Consider the following 23,890-nt stretch of genomic DNA (forward strand, 5'->3'; position numbering starts at 1 on the left):
TGAATTTCATACTTTTGAAGTTAGTCCTGCAGACTTGGAATGTAAGCTCACTTATTCTTTTAATTTAAGCTATGTTAAGCTCATTTTATTTTTATCCTTTTTCAATTTTAATTGTGACTTTATTCTTAGGTATACATCAATTAAATTAACTTTTAAATTACAGCAGGTTAAATGAGTCGTATTGAAAATGGTTCAGTCATTTCTTGATTTTTCAGTTTCAAAATTATAAAACGTTTATTACATGTATACCATTCCTTTGTTGGCACATGTTATTTAAATTTACGTGATTTAAACGAAAATTATCCTAAGCAGTTATTGTAATTAAAAGTTTTTGTTTTTCGTATCCAAAACTAGGGCTAGCCAAAAAACTCCTTGTGAATTTCTAATTTATTCTCTTCTCCTATATTTAATCTACAAAAACATGAAAATGTGTTAAGATAAGGTTCCTTTCTACTTCAATAAAAACCTAACAAATCTGCAGAGATTTTAGCACCTTTAATTGTAGACAGCAAAGTAACCAATATTATCAGTATAAACAATGAGAATTTAATTATAAATATGTTAAACTGAAGCTAAAATAAATATACTTTAAATGACTATGGAACTATCAAAACTATGATATGAATATTAAGGCGTTATATTTACATTCCCTTAGCTATGTTATATTATTTTGTTAGAACTTCATTTAGTCAAAGCATTTCGCTTCATGTAGGCTTATTCAATTAGCTCTAGTGCTCAAGACGGCATTCGATTTCCCACAGGACCTTAGCTCGTTTTAGCATGAAATTATAAAGTGGTTAACAAACACTATTTCTTGTGTATAGAGAAATTGAAATATTTTAATTTTAATTTAATCTAAACTGAAAAAAAAATATAAAACGCTCGTGAGATTTCTTATAACCGAATTTTTCGGGAAACAACGTAGTGACACCGAATATAATTGACTTCTTAAAATTACACGACCTATTAAGCAAATTTATTCGTTCAACTCGACCTGAATAAGGGGATGATTATTTTGAAACAATCTATTACTGTTCGATGAACTTGGATTCTCAAAATAACATGTTACAAAGTTGGAAAACTTACTTTACTAAAACTTTTTTTTTCAAAGAGAATATAGACGTGGCAATAGATTTAGATGTAATTAATTCACTTGAATTGTGGACTTAAGATTTTTGCATAACCCTTTTATAACGCTATTTCGTTTTCAGATATTTATCGCTCCGGTACCCGATGAGGTTCGGAAGGAATAAGACGAGGAAGAGAGTGACGGTTAAGATCGTATTCGTTTGGATACTCTCAACGGCCATGAGTCTGCCTTTAAGTTTAATGTATTCTAAGGTAAACAACGACATAATTTCATTCTATTAAAGTACATTAAAAAGTCATAGAATTGACAAAATCTTTTCCTCTCTTTTTTAAAAGTAATGACCCAAAAAAGGGGCTGCGTACAAAAAAAATAAAACATTGATTTTATGAAGTATATTTGGAGATAGAATATTTTTGTGCAAATTTACGTGGATAAATAAAATCACGCGAACTTAAATAATTGATTTGAATAAATCAATAAATTACCATAATAACACAAATTCGTCAAATCATTTGTGTGTCATTCAATGGAGGTAATGTTTCAGTTTATATTATTTTGTATAATCAACCTCAGTATTTTGAATATAATAGTTAATTCAGTTCATTTACTGTAATGATTCCATGGTAGCACAAGACAATTTTGTTAATTTAACAATTTTCATTCGTATTTATATAAATAGATATGTTATGTATGAATAGTAAATATTAATTATCTTGATTTAGTAATTATTATATTAAATAAATTTTATATTTATTTACTAGTTCATTTGTTTATTGCGGTAGTTCAACGTATAATTTTCAAAAGCAAAAATATATACATAAGAAACGTTTCTGTTAACATATAGAACGATCCTTTGTAATTATTAAATAGTAATATTACAACAAATATGTTATAATTAAGATGAGCAAAAGAATTTCTTTAAAGAACCCTATAATTTACGTGCCGTTAACATAAATGAATCTTATACCTCCACGTTTGTATTCAGTATCATCAGGTAATCCAATAACGTTAACGAAGCCAACTTCCGCCCAATCCAATCTGTAGCAGAACTAACTTTAATGTACTAGGGTCTGATTTGAATTCGCTTAATATTACTATCGAATCAGATATAAATAACTTTTTATACCTCATAAGATGTTTTATAATTTCGACGTGTATGAATTGGATTCTCTTTGTGTATTTTGTCTTTAAAAAAAAATAGTAACATTTATAGTCTAAAAGTCTTAATTTCACATTTTTAGTATAACGCGAGTATGGTATGAAAGTTTTTTTTTTCTGTAAAAGTTTAACTTGCTTTTGCGAATTTAAAGACTGATATTTGCTCGTTTTTGAAATCGAATATAGAAAACAAGAAAAATCTGTCAAATATAAATGGAGGCTGAACTTTTAATTTTTTTTAATATCTAAATTAATATCAAATACACAAAAAGCGAAGAAAATTATTCAATGAAGCCGCATAAAACGCTTTATTAATGTAAAGCAATTAAAATCTATTGAAATATCAATAACATTTGTTTAAACAATGAAATTATATACGACGTGAATTATAATGGTAATTAATTCCTTCAAAGACGAAACCTGACAAAGAGAAAACAAGTAAATAATATACTTACACCAATATTAATTCTCTTTGAATGAAAGCTGCGGGCCCAATTTAATGACTCTGTTAGGTATACATAAGCTACCTTAGATTTGCGATATCGATTGTTAGATTATATTAGTTATGTTAGCAGCAAAGTCTAACGAAGTTCGTTTTGGTTCGATAGTAAGTTGCTTTAGATAATTCAATTTTATTTCTTACCTCTTTTTTATGAGAATGGTTGAAAAAAAGCAGGTGGTCTACCTGATGAGCAGAAGTCACCGTCACCCAAAGACTTTCGCAACATGTCTTATGTTACGGATGCGTTGCCCACCTTGGTTATTGAGGAACAGGGAGGGAAGGCAATAAGGAAATGGCAGAAAAGGGCGTGAACAGGGAATGTGTTACCGGCTGTAGTAACTAACCACATCTAGGCTCTACCACCTTTCTTTTTGTATTCCTCACTGGAATTGCTTGCAATGTGTCTACTAATCTGGAAAAGTAAGAGAAAATAACAAGCATTTATAAAGTAAATATATCAATTATTAAAGTCAAGGCACGATAGCTTTGTTGGCAAATCAACTGCAATTAAATATTCCGGTGGTTTCAAGTTCGATCCCTGGAGGTGTCATGAAATTTGTCGTTATACCTTCTCCATTTTCATTTTTTATTCAAAAAATCTATTTTTATTTTTTTATATCTTATGGACATAACAGATAATACTAGTGTTTGATTTCTAATTATAATTGACTTTTTTATATAAATCCGTCATATATTAAGGTAGCTAAACTACAATCACATTAAGCCCACAAATTTATAATAAATAGCCCATATCCATTCCGAAATGTATAATATCAATACTGGCATCTAACATTTTGATTTGCGGCCACGCTTTCCCAACATTATCTCTTATTCTGTACGTAAATACACAATGTTCAATACCGGGCGAAATAGGCATTGATAAGAAGTAGATAAAATTATATTAAAATTTTAAATCTCTAAATCTTACATAATCACAAAAATACTTTTTATAAACCTTAAAAGACTATTGTCTATAAGATATGATCAACGTATAGTTAATGGCATTTATAAGAGATGATTTAAAGTATCGAACTTCTTTTCTAATTAAGATTTTTGATTCAAAAATCATACCGGATATTTTAAGATAAATGGTATACTGTGTGTAAATAAAATATAATATATGTTCAGATTTTAATATATAGTTGATAGCAAAGATGCAAGCCCGCTACATAGCAAATAACAGCATATAGAAGAGATCCCATTGTCCTAAATTATAAATTGTTCTCAACAAGCCAAGTCTGATCGATACACGGGAGAACAAAGCCTTGCTAAAACAGCTATACACTATCGATTTTAAGATTTAATGGCTGCATAAATAATCTTGATACTTTAATTTTAGTTGACGTTAAAGGTGGGTTCTTTATTTTTTACTTTTCTCTAACTTTTACCACAATAGATATGTACATACTTTTCTATTATTTTATCATTCAGACACTTTTGAATAATCATATCATAACATAACACATTTGAATAGTTTTAGCCTAATACAACGAAAAGGTTTCAAACAACTGTTTCTTATTAAATAATGATTTTTTTTTTATATATTTTCTCATCAATTTGTATGCAAATAGTAAAAAATATTTTTAAATTATCAACATATAAATCATTTATAAAACCGTAAAGTTTAAGGATAACGGATTGAATTAAGTTTCAGTGATATATGTATGTGTACGTGACTCCCGGATATACACGATATCAATTCGTGATAAATGGATTATAATACATAATCTGATTTGTGTCCGCGTAATTGAAGGATGAATTCAAATCATGTTTGAATTCATAGAGGTTTCGTCGGAGCATTCCTTGGGCCTAATGATGTTTGTATATTTTATGTCGTTTCGCGTTTAAACTGTCTATCAATGGTGGTTTTATAAGAACCTACTCAATAATCTCTACAGTCCTATTTTTTTATTTTAAATAATTACAATAACCTGATTACTAAGTAAAAATTATTTGTTTCATACGAGAAAAATAAAAAAAAAAGTTGTATAATAAAACTTTTTCTAATTATGAGGAATTAAAAAAAAAACAATACTTTATAACTGAATACTTCGTTTTATATAGATAATTTATCCATTTACAACATATCTATTGCGCATTAGTATTGGTAAGAGAAATATATTTGATTTCACAATATTACTTACATTCAAAAATACAGATACAGTTTTATGGAAATGTTAAGAGAGAGGCATCAAAAGAGAGATAGCGTGGCTAACAAAGAATTAGAAAGGCTTTTTTTATAAGATTTTTTCAACATAAGTACATATATGAACTATACTTTTATTATAGGTCAAGAGCCCTTTTTAAGGTTTATTGATTTTTGTTTAAGTTGAAATAATAATGACTTCATATTACACCTTACCGTTATGTTGTATGTCTCAGTAAAACGGTAAGTACCTGCTTTTAAATAAGTAAGTGCAATGACGTCAAAAGGAAACGTCTATAACACAAACAATTTGCGAACAACATTGATCAATAAAAGAATAATTTTGTTTTAAAACTCAGACAATAGTTTTAAATTGTGCCCAATTAAATCTACAACAATAAAAATGTTATAAAATTCAGAATAAAACTAAAAAAAATGGTATGGCACTCGGCGATTGCCGAGGTAAAGCTGTTGCATAGCATTTTTTTATCAACTCATGCAATTATAATTGCATATTTATTTCATTTATGCAGTCTTTTTTAGCAAGTTAAAATTTTCCCACCATATACACACACCTTAATCACCTCCTCTGGCATTGTGTGTATAAGAGATAGAATCAATTATGAGCAGGTAGCTGCTAGTTTACAAGCCTACTTCTAGTTGCAAGCAGACAAACACCGTGCCGAATTTAAACGACGTTCGACGTCAGATGTTAGGTTAATTTTCGTTACATAATTTCTTGATTCTTGTTTGCTATAGCTTAAAAGCATCAATTATTGTGACAGAATCTTTCAAAATGTAAGTGTAGATAAAATATTGTTTCTCTTAAAAACTAGGTGTAAGGAAAATATATTTATACTATTTATTTCTACCCAGAATGAAGAATCAGTCCTCATCGGTGGTTCCTGTCAGATACCAGATCCTTTATATAAAGCTATCGGCTCCGTGATATCTTTCTACATTCCTCTGGGCGTGATGTTACTCACCTACGCGCTTACAGTCCAACTGCTAGCAAGACAGAGGAAGGGTCTAGGCCAAGGATGGGCCGCTGGGTGGCTCGGTGCGATTCCGATCGGTGATTATGGCTTGATTGTCTTAGAATAAAATAAATAATTTAATTCTCGTTTTAATTATATGTACATATATGTCAAATAAAATTTCTCATTCGTGATATTTTAACTCATAAGTCAGATACATATTTATTTGAAAAACTTTTGCTACTTTCATAATTGAAAATATTATTTATCAGATAAAAACGCCGCACATTGAAAATGAAATACATAAAGTTTTTCTGACGATGAATTGAATGGTTCAAATATTAATATTAAAAAAATATATTTAAATTTTAGCAGGAATAATTATTTTCATTCATATTAATCACGAATGTTTTTGTGTAACCATTATTGTACCACACTCATTTTGCCTGTTGGATCTGTTTATAGTGTTAATTAAATGATACTGAGGGAATTTTTTAACAATTTTATTACCCCGCCCCTCACTCGCGCGTGATCACGCCTAATTTCGGGATCAGGATTCGGAAGAGGTACATAGAGTAGCCTAAGTTACTTCTTATAACATCAGCCCCTGCCAATAAAGGTCCCGTCAAAATGGATCCAGCCATTTCAGAGATTAGAACAAACAGACGGATAGACAAAAATTGTAAAAAAAAATATGTTGGCGAATTTATCGTATATACATATTTTCATCCGTAGTAAGATACGGTTATTTCAATATTACAAACAGGTATTCTAATTTTATTTATTGTATTAAATTTATGTACAGATTACTTAGGTTTGATATTTTATTTGAATACTTCAAAAATATAAAATCTCTTGTCATTTTTATATCCACGTCTAAATACTTACAATAATTTTTTACTTTGAAAATCTAGCGGATCTAAAAATATTACGTAGACAAAGTTCCATAAAATAAACAAGAAGATGTATAATTGAAGTGAATTTACTATAAGCTTTATTATGAACGTCTTTTTCTTTTGATTAATGTAGAAGATTATTTAAATACATGCGGCATAATATTATTCAAACGTTCGTTTCCCCAATTTCATTTTTCCATCTTGGCTTAGCTTTGCGTTAATATAAGCCCCGTGGATTATAATCGAGGAGGCTCAAGCGGCTTACGAAGAAATATTTTAGAAGAACGTTCATGTCGGTAATGTATTTGGTGACCGCGTTTGATCGGTTATTAACCTTCAAGTCTAATATTTAAAAGATAATTATACAATGTACATTCGTGAACTTTTTCTATAAGGACCTTTACAATCTTAGGACTTAAAACAATTTTATGTTGGATTTAAATTTACACTTGAGACAATAATTTTTCTAACTCGCTACCTGCGAACCAATTGAAGTGACATTTTATAAAACTATGAAAAATAATCTTTTTTCATGAGCGCAATCATTTCATGTTATAAGCAAGAATACGTTATTACCCATGTGTTGAAACAATTTCTGATACACGAGGAATTGTTACCTATTACACTTTGCTCCAAGTATATGTCACATATAGTTTTTGGTGTAAGCGGATCTATTCTCCAAGACTATTTAAAAGATTAATTTAACTCTTTTTATGTCGCATTGGTATTTTTATAGTAAGAATCTTTTATTGATAGAACGCTGGCCTTAACGCTTTATTGTCACCAAAGAGGTATAATATATATTACCTACAAAGCAAATAATTTTCCATCACAACTAATCCAGTGAAAGCTTTCATGTTGAACTTATATCCACTAGAAGGTTCTGTATACTCTGGGAGTTTATTTTTGTGTTTGAACTAAGGTAGAAAATTTATTTAACAACATTAGATTCCAGTCCTCCAACTTGGCGTTAATTAAATCTTTTGGTTACAAATATCTGATATAAATATCCAAGACAAATTTCTTTGAAAAATTATTGACAATTGAGTTAAATGAAAAATAATTGATTTATATATTTAAGTGTGCCTTTTAATATATAGAACGACGATGCACCTGGCGCAGATTTCTTAGTCCAAGGGGCGGAACCCCTCAACATTCGGCAGCATCTACCGAAACTGAATTGCCTCCCATAGATACAAGAGATTTATGGCTTCAAGATTCTAGGTAAGTTGTATACAATTACAAAAAGAACAAGAATTGTATTACCTTATACAAAACGCGTGTAGTTACGTGTATAATTCATCTTACGACTACCAAAAATCAATCACGATAAACGATACACTTAGAGTGTGAAATTAAACTGATGGTATTATATATATATATGTATGTATATGTATATTTTACTATCTTAAATGATCTTTGGAAGACTTAAAAAGACGTCATTTATTCTGAAGTTATGATAATTAATGGAAAGAAACAATTACGTTATAAACCACAGAAATGTCATCAGAATTTATTCTCCGTTTTCGGTGCTGTCTCTCCTTCATGCATGTGAAGGCACGTGAAATAAGATTAATGCTCGTGTAATTTAAATGCAAATAGCTTCAATGCTTTTTCTTGTGCTTTTGTTTTTGATCTAAAGCTTTCATTTTCATTCAAATTCCGCTGGTGCCAGTGTGTGGTTGAGTAAAAGTAGATTCTATTATCAGTAGTAAAAAACTAGATTGATTAACTAGACTCTCGTTATTTATTATCTTATGAAAGTACATAAATTAGAATTTAAATTTGTTTTCAAATATTTCCTGTTTACGTAACACAAAAGATTATGTAAATGCGAACCTGAAATATATCCAACTATAAAATACTAAAGTATAATATATAATTTGGATATTTGAGCTTCATAAATTACACTATATTCGATAACAAGTTTTGCTTTATTCAATATAAACTCCATCTTACACTACAATTAAGACTTTAATTAGCGGTCGGGATGGCTTTGCATCGTCTAGACTACATTTAATAGCACACTCTAGTTTTAAAGACTTCAATAATGTAATAAAATTTAATTATAATTAAATTTGTATCTCAGAAAAATAAAAACAAATAATTGTAATGTAGTTAGAATTAGGATTACTTTTATGTGTTAACGTTGATGTTTTGATTTAAGATATGTTAGACTAAATTATCTATATTAATGTATTGTTTTACATCACACATAATACCATAGTATCCCAAGTAATAAGTGTTGCTTCTCAACAATGTGTTGTTTGTGACTGTCGCTCGTTTGTGTGTGCACAGCGAACCCGCCCCTTCAGCAATGAGTGCACTGCATCATTTCGGGGCAGAGATGTTGCGTCTGTCTCGTGGCTTGGAAGCTTCCGCAGCATCTAAACCGTCTAGCAGAGGGTATACAATTGGCATTTATTTGTTCGCTTCGAAATTTAGCAACAGATAGTATAGCTAAATATAATTCTTCACGCATATTGAATATTTATATGTGAGCTCAAAAATACAATAGTAATATAAAATAAAAAAACATTTATACAGCTATACCGTCTAAGGCACATACCCTAATCGTGCAAAGGATTACCTACTTCCCTTCAAATCTCATCAAGAATTGTTTTTCTTTTTGTGTTTGAAATATAAATGTTTGCATATTTATGTGTTTTTTGTGTAACATCATCGTGATGCAAATCAATTTCGAAATATATGTTAAATTATTCTATATATTTAAACTTTTTCGTGCATCTTATACAACTTAATCTTTACAGGACCAACATATCAGAACGGGGAGGAATGCTTACACCAGGTTCTCTAAGTGTTTCTTCTAGCTCCCCATCATCAATGCTTCAGGAAAAACGACGGTTATCGACGTTTGATACAAATACGCCCTTGAATAGACCACGCAGTGCATCTGATGATGACACAAATGATGGACTGCTTGCACCTGTTACATTGACAACCAAGTCCAGGAGTTCAGAGGACGGCCTTTTATTACCACCACCTTGCACTTGTCCTTATTTTGGGTCAGATGCAACACCGCCAAGACGCACTACGGAAGTAATTATAGTTCCAGGAGGAGACATAACTGACTGCAATGGATATCCTAGGAATGGAAACCTAAAAAACGATGAACCTTCAACTCCATTTTTTAGACGATCTAGTCGGGGTGCATCATCTATAGTTACTTGGGAAGAAGCAAGGAGATTTAGAAGAGGATCTAGTTTCGGTGGTGCCCGAACAACACTTTCTACATCTGCTAGAACTATTCGGAACCAAAGGTCTATTAACAATCGTCAGCAAACTAATGTTACTCCCAGTCCTCAGCGTCAGCTTCCGAGAACTCATCATTCTAGAAATTCCAGTGTTATATCTCGCAATTCGTCTCGCCACGGGCGAATCTTACGATTGGAACAAAAAGCAACTAAGGTTCTCGGGGTAGTATTTTTCACTTTTGTTGTTCTTTGGGCTCCATTTTTCATTCTCAATATGGTTCCGGTAGTGTGTCCTGAATGCGAAAGAAGAATCGCGAGTTGGGTATTTGATTTTGTCCTTTGGCTAGGCTATGCCAGTTCAATGGTTAATCCAATATTCTATACAATATTTAATAAGGTATTCAGACAAGCATTCAAAAAGGTATTATCTTGTCAGTATTGTAAGTCGAGAAGGTAGCCCGCACCCTGGGAGCGCGTCCGTCCAACGTCGGATCCCGGCCTCGGCGCGCTCTCAGTAAATAGAAACATTCGATCGCAATTTGTGTGATGCATTTTCAATACGCTTTTAGTTGAGAATTTTAGATTTATAAGATATCTATTTTGTAGTATAAAAATTTATATTTTTTAAATTGTAACTATATACACAATATGTATAAAGATATGTACACATTTTAAATTGTTCGAAATTTTTAGTTTTTTACTTTACTTTAAGACAATTATAAGTTATTTAACACCAATAATATATTCTGATTTAAAAAGTTATACTTTTAGTTTAAAGAGAAGCTTTTTTAAATCTATTCAAAATATGTAACTCATAACGTAACAGTAGATTCAATTATTATAAGCACTCGTATAATATTAAGTAGAAACGAGGAGTCGCGATGAATTATGAATAAAATGTTAGTATTATGTGAACTAAAATTGATTAATAGCTTTTATTTCATATGATATAAATATTATACAACAATACGTTTTTACACCATTATTAAGTTAAATTTATAGAAAAAAAATTATGAAAATATAACAGGAATTTATAAAAAAATGAGCTCCTAAAACCATAACACTCCACGATTAAATAAATATAATGAATTTGCACTTAGACACAAGAAAATAAATAAGACGATTAATCGAAATAAATGTTTATCTATCATAAATGATAATTGTTACCTTTAAAAATATATCAACTAAAATTCAAATACGAAATGTAGAATGAATAATTCGTCAACGGAATAAAACCTAAACATAAGCGGATTTATCAAATGGCAGCTTTAATCTGCTTTATATATAAAATAACTAATTCGGGGACGAGCGTCAGCACACGATAGCACACTTAATTGGTAAAGCAAATGGAGCCCGTTGTTCCAGAGGTCACAGCTTCTTATTCTGCAATCTGCAAATGTGTAGACATTACATACAGATTTTTCACTCTACATTTTTCACTTGAATTTTTATTCAAATATAATCTCAGCATTGCTGTAATGTTAAAAACGTAATTATACGAAAAATACATCAATTACGACGAGGTGCTTTCTGGGCGCTAAATAATCTTTAAAGTATCCGCTTTAATGTTAATTAGCATAACGTTTTCATTTACTTTATTGTCATTAATGTATTTGTTGTTTCACTTACGAATATAAGTTACTGTATTAAAAGTATAGAAAGCTATTTTGCTATTGTAATTCTAAATAACATATCGAACTATTAATGTATTTAAATACTACAAGAAGCTAGTCACGATAGATCTCACGTAGTGTAATCTATTTACAGAATATATTTTAGTAATTGTTGTATAAAACATATAATCGTTTTTAATTTTTGTAGTAATAAAAATTAAATGTAAATAAATACTTTATTGTAAATAATATAGATGTTTCATAAAAATAGATGATACTCACAAATAGTTATTAAATAAAAATTAATACGTGTTATAATACTTTCATTGATGGGTTTCAATAAATTCCCTTTACCAAAAGAAATATGGATTATAATTTACAAAGGCACTTTAAATATGACAAGAAAAAAAATATTATATAATAAATAGTGCTAAATGAACACATTATGATCTTAGTAATCTGTTCAATAGCAAATAGCAAAAATGTGTTACAAAATCAAATAAATATAAAATTGCACTAGCTATATTTTATTGATACATAAATTACTGCAATTTATGAAGTAATAATATATATTTCATATTCCTTCAAGTTACTGAAGAAGATAAGACTGTTTATAAAATTCATAGGTAGATTTATTCGCGAAAAAATGCCAATTATGCTAATTATATTTTCTTTTTAACGGACTTCAAAAAAGAAGGACGTTTTAAATTCCTATTATTCTTGTTTTTTTCTCGAATACTCCTCGACTGATTTAAGGAATTCTTTTTTTATCTGAAACATTACACCCTCCAGGTGGTTTTATGGTCACAAAGTCAGATTTCTATAATGGAATCCTCGAAACATTGAGGATAACCAAAAAAAATTGTTGGAGAATAAATTGTTCAGCATTATTCAATCTTCTCCTATCCCACGCACGCTTATTATTGTGACGAATCATTGTGTTTTCTGCTTTTTCACAAAGAAGACAATGAACGTTCGCGTTAATCAGCTGATTTGTTTGAGAGCCCTTCATAAATAGGGAGCTATTGCTGTTTTCTGACTTCAAAAGGTGATTAAATATTAAGAAATTGTATATATTTAGTTAGGGATTAAATAACATTATTGGAAAGTAAATAAAAATAAAGTTAGTTTATCTAAATAAGGTGGTTAGTCGATTTTTATGCAGATATTTATAATTTATAGACAAGTTAAGTTAGGAAATACTTATTAGGAAAGTTAGTAAGTACTTATTTATAAAAATGTCTTAATATTTTAATTCCTGTGTTTTAGTGTTGTTTTTTGAAGTCGATTTTTTTACGCACTGAAAAAAAAAGACATAATATGATAAATTTTCGATCATGATTGCCACATTTCATTTCTTTTGAAAATAATTTTATATACATTTAAAAAAATAATTAAAATGAAGTACTAAAATTTAGACTTAATTATAAATTCTCTAGAACCGATTATATCTCTCTGCTTATTGTTGAATTGTACTGTATTAATAATTGTCTATTTTTATGTAAAACTTTTATAAAATAACTATTTTCTTAGGTTTGTGTATCTGTCTGCATATTCCAGACTGTTTTTTTAGAAACTCGTCAACGTAAACATAGCACACGTCCCATATTCATTAATAGAACTAACAATATATCCTAAAACTAAAAATTTTGGTGACCCATCTGGATTAATAAAGGAAAGCATTTATCGAATAGCAAGCTAATTTTTTGCTTTAGGACAATTCCTCTCCTTTAGAATCCAAGTTGAGTTTTGCATTTGCCCTGTGTGTTTTGTATTGTAACCTTTTGAATTTCACATATAATAGACATCTAATTGTATTGATAGTTTTTCTGAAAAAAATCTTCATATTTTTTTCAATAACACATATATTTGATTTATTTAAAAAGCGTTTATAATTTCCTTAACAATATTGTTTTTGCTTTGGTTACCACTCTGTTACTCCCAGTCCCAAAAATACAGCAATTTAGAACGAAAGCTTACACAATGGGAGGAAATAAATTGAAAATTGAAGTTGAAAACGAATTTTTGACTGTAGAACCTTATTCTATTTTTATAATTGGTTTGTTTCTTAAAGTCTTTGTTATATTTAAAGTTATTAATGAGATATTTATATTTCCTTTTATTGAAATCAAAGTATTTTTGTATCCTTTTTCGCTTTAAAAACAAATCTTTTATTATGCGGAATAACAAAAAATATTATATTTTATAGTACTAACTTATTATGTATAAATTGTAAATCCATCTTTGTAATCCCAAGCTTTTGCTCAGATTAAGCCTAAATGTAATCAAATATGTCCCTTCGAAGATTTCAATTACAAACATCACAAACGAGTTTTGGTTTCACTAATATATATAAAATTTTATTGTACTAAACATTATAAATCATATTCATAAAATTTTCTAATTATAAGTTTTAATTTTAGAAATGTTCTATAAAGTAAAAAATCATATCATTTTACACTAACATTTTTTGAAATATCAAGTCTGACACAAGTCACGAACTTTTCGTGAGAATACGCAAGGAAAATGTCAATAGCAAAGGCTTCGGACGATATTTCATCGGTGAGCCGGTTGATTTATAATAGTCGTAAAAGTTACACGCAGTCCTATAGAATAATGAAAGAACATTTGATGACTTGACACTAATATTGTTTATCGTTAGTTTGTATGCACTGTTACGGACATTCTTACTTTGTTTTCTCGTTACATTGTATACAATACAATATCATGCTTTTAACAAGCTTTTATTCACCTTCCAATGAAATATATATATGTATGTATGTGATTTCTTTGGTTAAAATCTTGCTAGTCGATTTTGAAGGGAATAACTTCAATCAATTGAGCTGAAATTATGTAACATTTACTTTATACCCAAGCGATTTGCCCATTCCATTCTAGTTTTCTTATAACGTGAATAGCGTTAATTTTTTTTTAATTAGGAGTGACAAACGAGCGTGGAGCATCGGCAAAGGGGGACGATTATCGAAGGTAGTCACCGTCGTCCATAGACATCTGCAACGTAAAGAATGTTGCGGATGCGTTGCCTAACTTGATTGTGGAAAGAATAGAGGAAAGGATGGGAAAAGGGAAAGGGCAGGATAGGATGGGAAAATGGAAAGGGCGACCGGCTTTCTCACTCATCGGACGAAATTCAGCAATTAAAGGCTACTTCACGTCGATCTGTGAGAGGGTGGTACTTTCCCGGTCGAGCCAGCCCATGTTCGAACTGTGGTAACTGCCCACAGTTAGGCACTACCAGCTTAAATACTACTGGCAGGAACAAATTTTTTTAGTGACTTACGTCGAAATATTGTGTGACACGCAATAACATTTATGTGGATATTGCTTTTTAAATTAAATCCGTCTTCATTGAAAAAAAAGTTACAAGGTTAATACAATACTTATATTGAGTTAGTTACGTCTAATCATTTTTATACATAAAATTAACAAAAAAAAACAAATTTACCTATTGAATTGCATGTTAAAACGTAAGATATTTTAATAAATATTTTTTATTATGTATATTTTGGTATAAAACAACTATAACTGCTAATATAAGTGTTTTTAGTCACTATAATTTTTTTTCTTTTTTTTAAAAGACTTCTACTTGACGCCATGTATTAATATCTTTAATGATTGATACTATAACTAAACACATATTTTCTATTCGTACAATATAAAAAGATTAGTTAGAAACAATTTAAAACATCAATTAATCGTTTCGTGACCTGCTAGTAGTTGTTTAAGCGCCATTCTCCGTTGAAGGTAAAAAACCCCTGCATTTCTTTCCAATTATGTTTTATGTCAATCTAAATTGAATGAGTACGCAGCACGCATCGTCAAAGACTTGTAACAACAAGGGGTAAAACGATTAATAAATGGTAGTACACATTATTATATTTATTTTTATAAGACCTAAGAAAATATTTATAAATTATGTTTATAATTATTTTTATAGTATTATTTATCCTAATTCTTTTCTATTGGATAAAATATCAAACATTTTGTTTCCTCCTTTATTGCAGCAGTAAACTTCTAACGCTACGGCCGTGTTACCGAAATTAGTATCAAACCTATCAAAGTAACTTTATAACGTCGTTACAGACTTTCGTCGAACCCAAATCCCTGGCACGAGTTGATACACATTATAAGAAGCCAAATAAATAATGTATTAAAGTAGTTAAATGATTAAAGGTCCTTCCTATTTAAACTCTCACTAAAGACGTGAAGTAAATATTTCATAACGTTAATAACAAACGTCTTTCAGCTAATTTTATAAATATTTTTATATTAAAACAAAAGTTTTCAATATAGTTGAACAACGGTCATTGGTTTTGGGGCACTATTTTAGTGAACACGATCGTTAAATTGGGGATATGGGTAAATATTACACATCCTGCTACAAAGTAGTGCACCCACAATCAGAGCTCAGCCCTGATCCAATTTAAAGCGGTCTCCAAAGAGTAATACGTGTGACACCAATAAGGAATATACAAAGCAAATTAATTAAAATTCTTATTATTAGTAGGCCTACAAGGCATGGATTAGAAAAAATATATATTCATATTCGTAACGAAAAATTTATGTAACAGTTATGTACCACAATAGTTTTGTTATTGTTACTTAAGATTATAGATTAAAACAACACAAAACCATGACTGAAATTTTTTCTCTATCCAGTGATTTCAAAGGTTAACATAGATATTTTATTTAGACAGACATACATGTGGGCATAAAAGTAGTCTCATTCTATACCTCAATTTTATTCCTTAAAAAAATCCAGCTTTCTTCGTTTCCTACAAAAGGTGTCACATAATTTCATCACATTATATTTAAAAAAAAACTCCACATGCAAATGACGCCAACATAAATTTCTGTCAATTAATATGATTACTATTTAATAAAACATTTCACTTGTATCAAAATAAGTACTTTTCAATTTAAAACTCTGATAACTTTCTACATTAAACTTTCAGTGAGAACTAAGTTTGTTTACAACAGTACCAGGAATAGTGTATTTGCTCTCAAGCTTAAATGAGTTTCACAGACTACACAACATATGTATGAATTGTATTACTGAAGTGACGAAACGAATGCGCAGATAAAATGTAAATATAATTAAAAATGTTATTAATATGTGAGCTTATCTGAAAATAATATTATAGACAAGCATGTCTGCGGTTATGATAGGGCAGTTAAAACTAATTAAGTAAATAATAATATTAAATACAATAAGCCACAGCATACCGCAACGTTTGTATAATTAATGTTTCGGTTACAGTATAATAATTAGCTATTCACGTATGTGAATGTATATAAACTATAGCTTTGTGGGAAGATAAAAATAGATTAAGGAAGAAATGAAGCAAGAAAATTGCTGATGCTTGCAGGTAATCTAAATATGTAACATTTAATATATAGAAGTAGAACTAAAAAATTCAGAAAATAAAAAAAAATAATATTTTAACATTTTTATATTATTAGATCATACCTTTTATAAAAATACTAATAAGATAATTATATATTTTTTTGACGGTGAATAAGTATAGCTTTTATGCATATCTAAAATGCTATTTTTCTAAGTCGTTTGGACTTCATTGAAGTGTAGCTGCCACCTTTACTGATTTACTAAGTTTTGGCACGCCTCTCATTGTGTCAAATACATTAATGAAAATGTTCTTTCAGGATTTCTATTAATGGGAAAACTTTGAGTGAAATACGTTTCCAGTTTTGTCCAATAGATATTTCCTAAATTTTTATCCTTAAAATTATTCACAAAAAAACCAGAGAAACAAAAAACAAAGTACACTATACACTATTTAATATATAGTTAATAAAGGTCCAATCTTTATTTGTAAAATTTGTAAATAGTTCTAGGACTACAGATTAAAAATATATTTAGCGAGACTCTATTTTTGATAATAGTAGAGAACTGCGAGAGTTTCACCATATTTCTCTATAGTTTTCCCTCATAAATATTTAGGGTACACTAAAGACACCTAGTTGATCTTTTTCAGCAAAATCCGCATTTTGAGTCACTCAGAAGAACATTGTTTTCTAGACATGCTCTGGGGAGTTCACTTAATATGTTTATACCTCAATTACCTTTATAGTCTTACAGATTATAAAGATAATTGAAATTGGATGCTATCTAGTAGGGGCTGCACGGCTTTCTTTCTCAGTTGCAGATGCCATATTGACAAGCTTTTAAGATTTAGGTACTATATCAATCATTCAAGAGAGGCAGGAAATTCCGAGTTAAAACACAAAACAACTCGAGTGCGCCAAGGCTGATATACCTCCCGGGCAACTACATTTGTTCACGTAAAAATGAGCAATGTTCTCCATACATGTTAATTAGTAATGTGGACCTCTGTTATAGAAGAACCCCAGTGAGGTAAGCAAAATGATATGCGATAGGTTTTGTCAGTTTTGTTCGGAAAGGGAAGCGAGCGATGTTGCTTACTCCTTTTTCCTATAAGATTTAAGTAGAGGAGATAAGTAGAACTTGCAGATATTTCTCTCTTCGATTAGGACAGAGCCAAAAAAGCTTTATTGCCAGAATATTGAACAGAGAATGTCGCCCCATAATTGAGATAAGTCTTCTTTAATGCTCTTTTACAGAAACTGGTTAGGCTAAAGGCACTTTTCGGAACTAACACATTCAGACCGTTGCAGTTTGGAGCATCTACCCAGGTAAAATACTCCGAATGGGTGTCCTTTTCACCTTGACCACATTCGCCTGTGAACCTTCGGGTGAGCTTTGTTATTAAAGGGTACGGCTGTAAAGGGAATAAAGTATTCCATCGCATTTCCTCTTAAGTTTCATAGACTGAGATTGTTAATGTTTGAATGAATGAATGAAAGATAAAATAACATAATAATTTCATTGAAAAAGATTGTATATGCATTAAGTATACTCTTGCACAAATCGACTTTAATTCACACACGAACGCTCCCAAGCACGCACAGACATCAAACTCTCTTATTATGTCAGAGGTTAAAAATAACTGTTAATGTTTCTCGGTGTACTCTTCAAATTACTTTTTTAGCAAAAAATATCACAATCACTTATTGATTAATCCATTTGCTTACAGAAACCATATACAGAACGTATTAAAAATTACTATCTAAATGAGAAATTTAACTTTGCTGAATTGATAACCAGCTAAGGAATAACATTTTATGGCTGTCTGGATTACGAAGATGTCCCATTCCATTACATTATTAAGTTCTAAATCATTTTCATATTTCTGAAAATTACTTCGCAGCTACTCTATATTACTGGAATGAAATCAAATCTTTCACTGGCAATTCATTTGCCATTTAAATTCTTTTTAAATAAAGCTTTATAAAATTTTCATAATGTTATTGGTTGGTTTTGTCAAGATATATGACAATATCAACGTAGGTTTATTTATAAAAAAAAAACCTGTAACATTACGTATTTATTTTGGTCATGAAAACCTGTAAAGATTTTAATGTCAACAAATATTTTCAAATACTTTAAATTATCTTCACACTTCTACACTAGACTAGTTTTTACCCAAGTCTCATTTCGTCGGAAGTCAAAAACCACATGTAAGTAGTCAAATCGGATGCTGCTAGTTATGAAAGTAAGATTCCTTTCATTCTAGATACTATGGCCCCTTTTTTTTTTTTTTGATGACGCAGGGAAACTCTTTTTACGAGCCGTCTCACCGGCCCTGATGGGCCGGAGAGGATGTGAGACTCGACCTGGGCAGGTCCCTACTCACTAAAACCACTGCGAAAGCCATCGGCCGCTATGTTGGTGCACCCCGGATCTGTCAGCGACAGGGCACACCTGCGACTGGCCGGTCGTGGTAAAGACCGGACTTACTCCCTCGGAGAAAGGGGGCGATCCCGGCAATTAGGACCGCCCCGACGACGCCGGACTTTCACAGGAGCCGGTTTACCAGCCCGACCCCAGACCGGGGCGCAGGGGCGCTATTGAGATACTATTGCCCCTGCAGTATTTCCACTAAGTTCTAAGAATATGTCTAGGTCTTGGTGGAAACCTTATATGTAACCAATAGTTAAAGTTAAGAACTCTACTCTTTTGTTGTATTCTAGACATCGGTCTAAGGGTAAACATCGGTTTACCCTTCATTTTTTGTCAAAAGTTCTCCAACGCTCAGTCTATAAATAACTTTACCTTTTCTAAGTAAATAATAAGGTATCTCTTAAGCACCAATTACTTATTGATTACAATTTGATTAAAACATATCTAATAAAACTGGAGCAAAATATTCTTTCCTCTTGGGATTTTCAACCGATTTCACAAAACGAGGCGGATATTAATTTGCCTGCTTCTTTATTATGTTTGTTATCTAATAACTTTCAACTGGGTAAATCAATTTTAATGTTTTTATCATTTGGAAGCTAGTACTTCCAGTTTAGTCATATTTTAATTCATCCAGTTATGAGAATGGCAACCATGAGAAAACCATATAAGTCTGAAATAGATACTTCAACGCTAGCCGATTTGGATTCACAGCTAGTACCATGATGACTTCACAAATGGTACCATGAAGATTATAACGATACCTTATTTTACTGAGAAAAATTCTTTTTCTTTCTTCTTCTTCTACTTTCTTTATCTCTTTTTTCTTTTTCTTTCTCTATTATTGTTGGGACGCTCATTATTGTCAATTTCATATTCCTGAACTCGAATCTTTCTTATACGAGATGCACATAAGGAAGGTCTCCTCATATTGTAACAGCTACTCTATCCTACGTATCTACTTTATAATTAGACTTAAGTGTAAGAAATAAAATTATTTTTCAGTAAAAAAAAAACGGCTCCAAAACACAACATAAAAACATAGGAACTAAAAAACTAAAAATAATTTCATCCTTAAATATTATTTCCTAACCTAACCTATATAACAATAAATATCTGCACAATAATCAACTAAATATCATAGATAAACGAACACTATTTTTATTCACTCTCCAATAATCTAATTTAAAATCTAACTAAATATATACAATTTTTATTTTGTAATCACCTTTTGAAGTGGGCGCCTTCTATAGATTAAGTAACTCAGCACTAATATATAACACCAAAATACCAAAAAGAACGACCTAAAAGTAACCTTAACCAAAAGAAACCCACGCGTAATCTCATATAACTCGATCAATTCAATGAATAGCAAGTAATCGGTATGAAAATAAAACCAAATTTCGGTTATTATCAATCGAAGTAACACCACAAGATAAACGATCGAATACTCCTTAGTAAAATAATGATATCGCAATAAAAAAAGGTCGTATGGAGCAGTATAGAAAGAGAGTGAATTCAGGTTCAAAACAAATAATTACGTTTTTGCGCTTCATAATACAGACAGCGAAATTTAGTCACCAATAGTGTGTATCGTAGTGATATTAACAGACAATTATTTCATTTACTAAGAAATATTACCCATATATCTGTAAACTCTTAAGGTTATGTATATACTTAAGGTATTAATGTTATTTGGAAAGAAAACATATATATATATATACATTATTACTTTCTTAAAATTGTATATAGACTTCGACCTAGTATAATGATAAATTAAATGTGAATATTATGTTTTCAAAATTAAAATGATAAGATCAGTTTAAAATTTAATGCACGGATATTAAAATTGTTCCAAAATGTTAATAAGAACGTGTCTATGAATATTAAGGAGCATAATATTTTATCGATGTATATTAAATTACAAACAGAGTAAAAAAATTGTATAAACGTTTACTTTTCAACTTTAAATTTTATTAACTATAAAAACGTGCCAGTCAAGCATTTATGCTAGGAATCAACGTATGTATAAAAGTTTCATCCTTTTATTCTACAATATTATTTCGGTTACTTCAGCACCAGATTGATTCACATACATCTAACTGAAAAACTTACTTTAGCGAGGACTCATCGAACCCCCTTTGTTTGGCGCCAGCCAAACCGTTGTTATGTAAACGCTATGTAGATGGTACTTCTAGAATATTAACTAAACTAAATATGGGCCCTTTTTATTCACCTTAATTCTACGAATTCATTCACTACATCATAAGAGGCAATGTTTTTTTTTTTTCCTCAATTCAATTCACTAAATCATTAGAAGCAATTTTTTTTTCTCGTTATAGTAGTCACCAGTAATTTCGGCATGGTCGGAGATACTGTGTATAGGACTCACCATATACACTGACACTCAAAAGGAAACCGCACGACTACCCTAGGCACTTAACTATAGTTGTCACAATCTGGTTGCAAAAGGCCCCAACATGCTGAACATCTACGCATGTAAAGTATACTCTTATCATCAACAACCTTTCCGTGCCTCCTCAGCCTCGCAAGAACCATTCGAAGCCACATCAATTTGAGTGACAACCTGCCATATTACCATATGCGACAAGAGTAACTGACAGAATAGGCAAATTCTTCAAGGTTTTCATCAAACAAATATATACACCACATAAAAAAGTGAGTTAATTCTCGACAGTTGAGACCGAATAAGTGTACTAATCCTTTACTAATCCTAACAAGCGGGTCTCGAAAAACTTAATTTGACTACGGCTTGTGATATATTGAACAAACGGATAGGAGTATAGGTACAAGGGTAAAAGAACATATCTCAGCTGTGTGTTTAGATACAGTAGGCAAGCCAATTCCTTAGATACCCTTTTTTTTAGATATTTATATATAGGAATTAGTTTGCGAAACTTTTAAAGTTTAAAATAATCCTAAATTAATACAATACATCAAATGGCTGACACTTATCTAACACCTGCTCCTAATCCTCTTTTCAAAAATAGAAGATCCTATATTCATGCCCAAGCTGCCTGATCTTAAGACTTATCAACTAACTAAGTATTGAGTGCAAATGAAATTAGTATTTTTCGGATCGCTACGCGTATTTTATTATTTTAAAAACTACATACTCCCGACATTTTGATTACTTTGCAGCAACCGTGATCACGGGCAGACGAGATGTTGACAAGACATCAAGGTGAAGACAGGCAGACGGTTAGTTAATGAAATAAAACTTATAATATAAGAAAATATTAGCAATTGAAGAAACGGACTTGTGAATAATAATAATATTTCGACATAAGTCCTATTGAGATTTTAATTATTTTATCAGATTTTAAAGTATTCTTGGGATTAAAAAGGAGATCAGATCAATAGTCAATTTAAATAAATGACTGTTACTGTTTCTAAAATATATGAGTACATTACTAAATGTTCTTACCAACCGGACAGTCTTTATAAACTTTTAAGGCGTACTAATTATAATCTGAAATATTTATTTTATTTTTTACATAATATATATAATTTTGTTTATTATTAAAAGAAATAACGTTGTTTCTATAGCTGAGGAAGTATGTTTTTACAATGTTACTGTTTCGAAAGCTTTAGTGTAAGTTATCTTAACAAGAGTCCTTAGGCAATTCGACATTTTCGAAACTTTGGCTTAAGTTACATTACAAAGGAAAAACAAAATGAGAATCTGTTAATCTGAATGAGCCTTACAAGGTCTAAGAAAACAGCTTAGACACACGAATGCGTACAGAAACTACCTTCAAAACAGTATTTTTTAGCTGAGAATAACAAATAACAGAAGATAACGTTATCTACTTGAATAAAACACTCAACATAACTTGTATAAAAGAGATGCTTACAGCTAAAAATGATTTAAAGTTTATTATTAGCTTGAAAAAGTTGGGTAGAATCGGGTATGCTAATTTTTATAATCATATTCTAAGAAAACATAAAAGCGTATACAAAAAGAAAAAATAACAAAAGATAGAATTAAAATCATATCAACATAATTTATAAAGACTATGATGACAACCGTACAGAAGAATAAACACGAAACTTTTTTTTTCGGCATTCTGTTGAGAATAAAGAAAATCCTCCAAAACAGGAAACTAAAGTTTGGTAGAACTAGTTTAACATAAGTAAGATATATCATGTTCAAAATAATTGATTTAGCACTACTACTTTATATCATTTTTCTCCGGATATTTTTTTTATAACGTAAAAAATATTTATGAACTATTTTTAGCTTGATTATACCTAACGTATAATAAAAAAATATATAAAATAAAGATAATATTGTGATTTGATACCAAATAAAACAATTTACTTTATCTTGTATCAAGGACTCTCCAGCTGTCGAAATATACACAGAACTTTATAAAAGAGCTCTCGACGCGTCAAGGTGGAGTGTTCATCAAAATAAAGACCATGTTACGTCTTCTACTCTTCAGAAAGTATTTTATTGAAAGCT

The 23,890-nt window shown here is 30.3% G+C and overlaps 1 protein-coding gene across 3 annotated transcripts in view; it reads left to right on the forward strand.

Annotated features, from left to right (window-relative positions):
* The window catches only part of LOC116770007 (5-hydroxytryptamine receptor 2C), a 47,381-nt gene extending 35,458 nt beyond the window's left edge, over positions 1-11,923 (forward strand). For 2 of the 3 annotated variants that reach the window (XM_061526807.1, XM_061526808.1), the window contains exons 4-8: positions 1,212-1,341; positions 5,773-5,971; positions 7,870-7,993; positions 9,068-9,175; positions 9,541-11,923. In XM_061526807.1, the coding sequence (XP_061382791.1) occupies positions 1,212-1,341; positions 5,773-5,971; positions 7,870-7,993; positions 9,068-9,175; positions 9,541-10,441 (1,462 nt within the window). In that variant the 3' untranslated portion in view covers positions 10,442-11,923. The remainder of the gene's footprint in view (positions 1-1,211; positions 1,342-5,772; positions 5,972-7,869; positions 7,994-9,067; positions 9,176-9,540) is intronic. The other variant, XM_061526810.1, reaches the window with a different exon arrangement.
* Positions 11,924-23,890: the final 11,967 nt, after the last annotated feature.

The sequence above is a fragment of the Danaus plexippus genome (assembly GCF_018135715.1).
Source record: "Danaus plexippus chromosome 3 unlocalized genomic scaffold, MEX_DaPlex mxdp_25, whole genome shotgun sequence".
NCBI lineage: Eukaryota > Metazoa > Arthropoda > Insecta > Lepidoptera > Nymphalidae > Danaus > Danaus plexippus.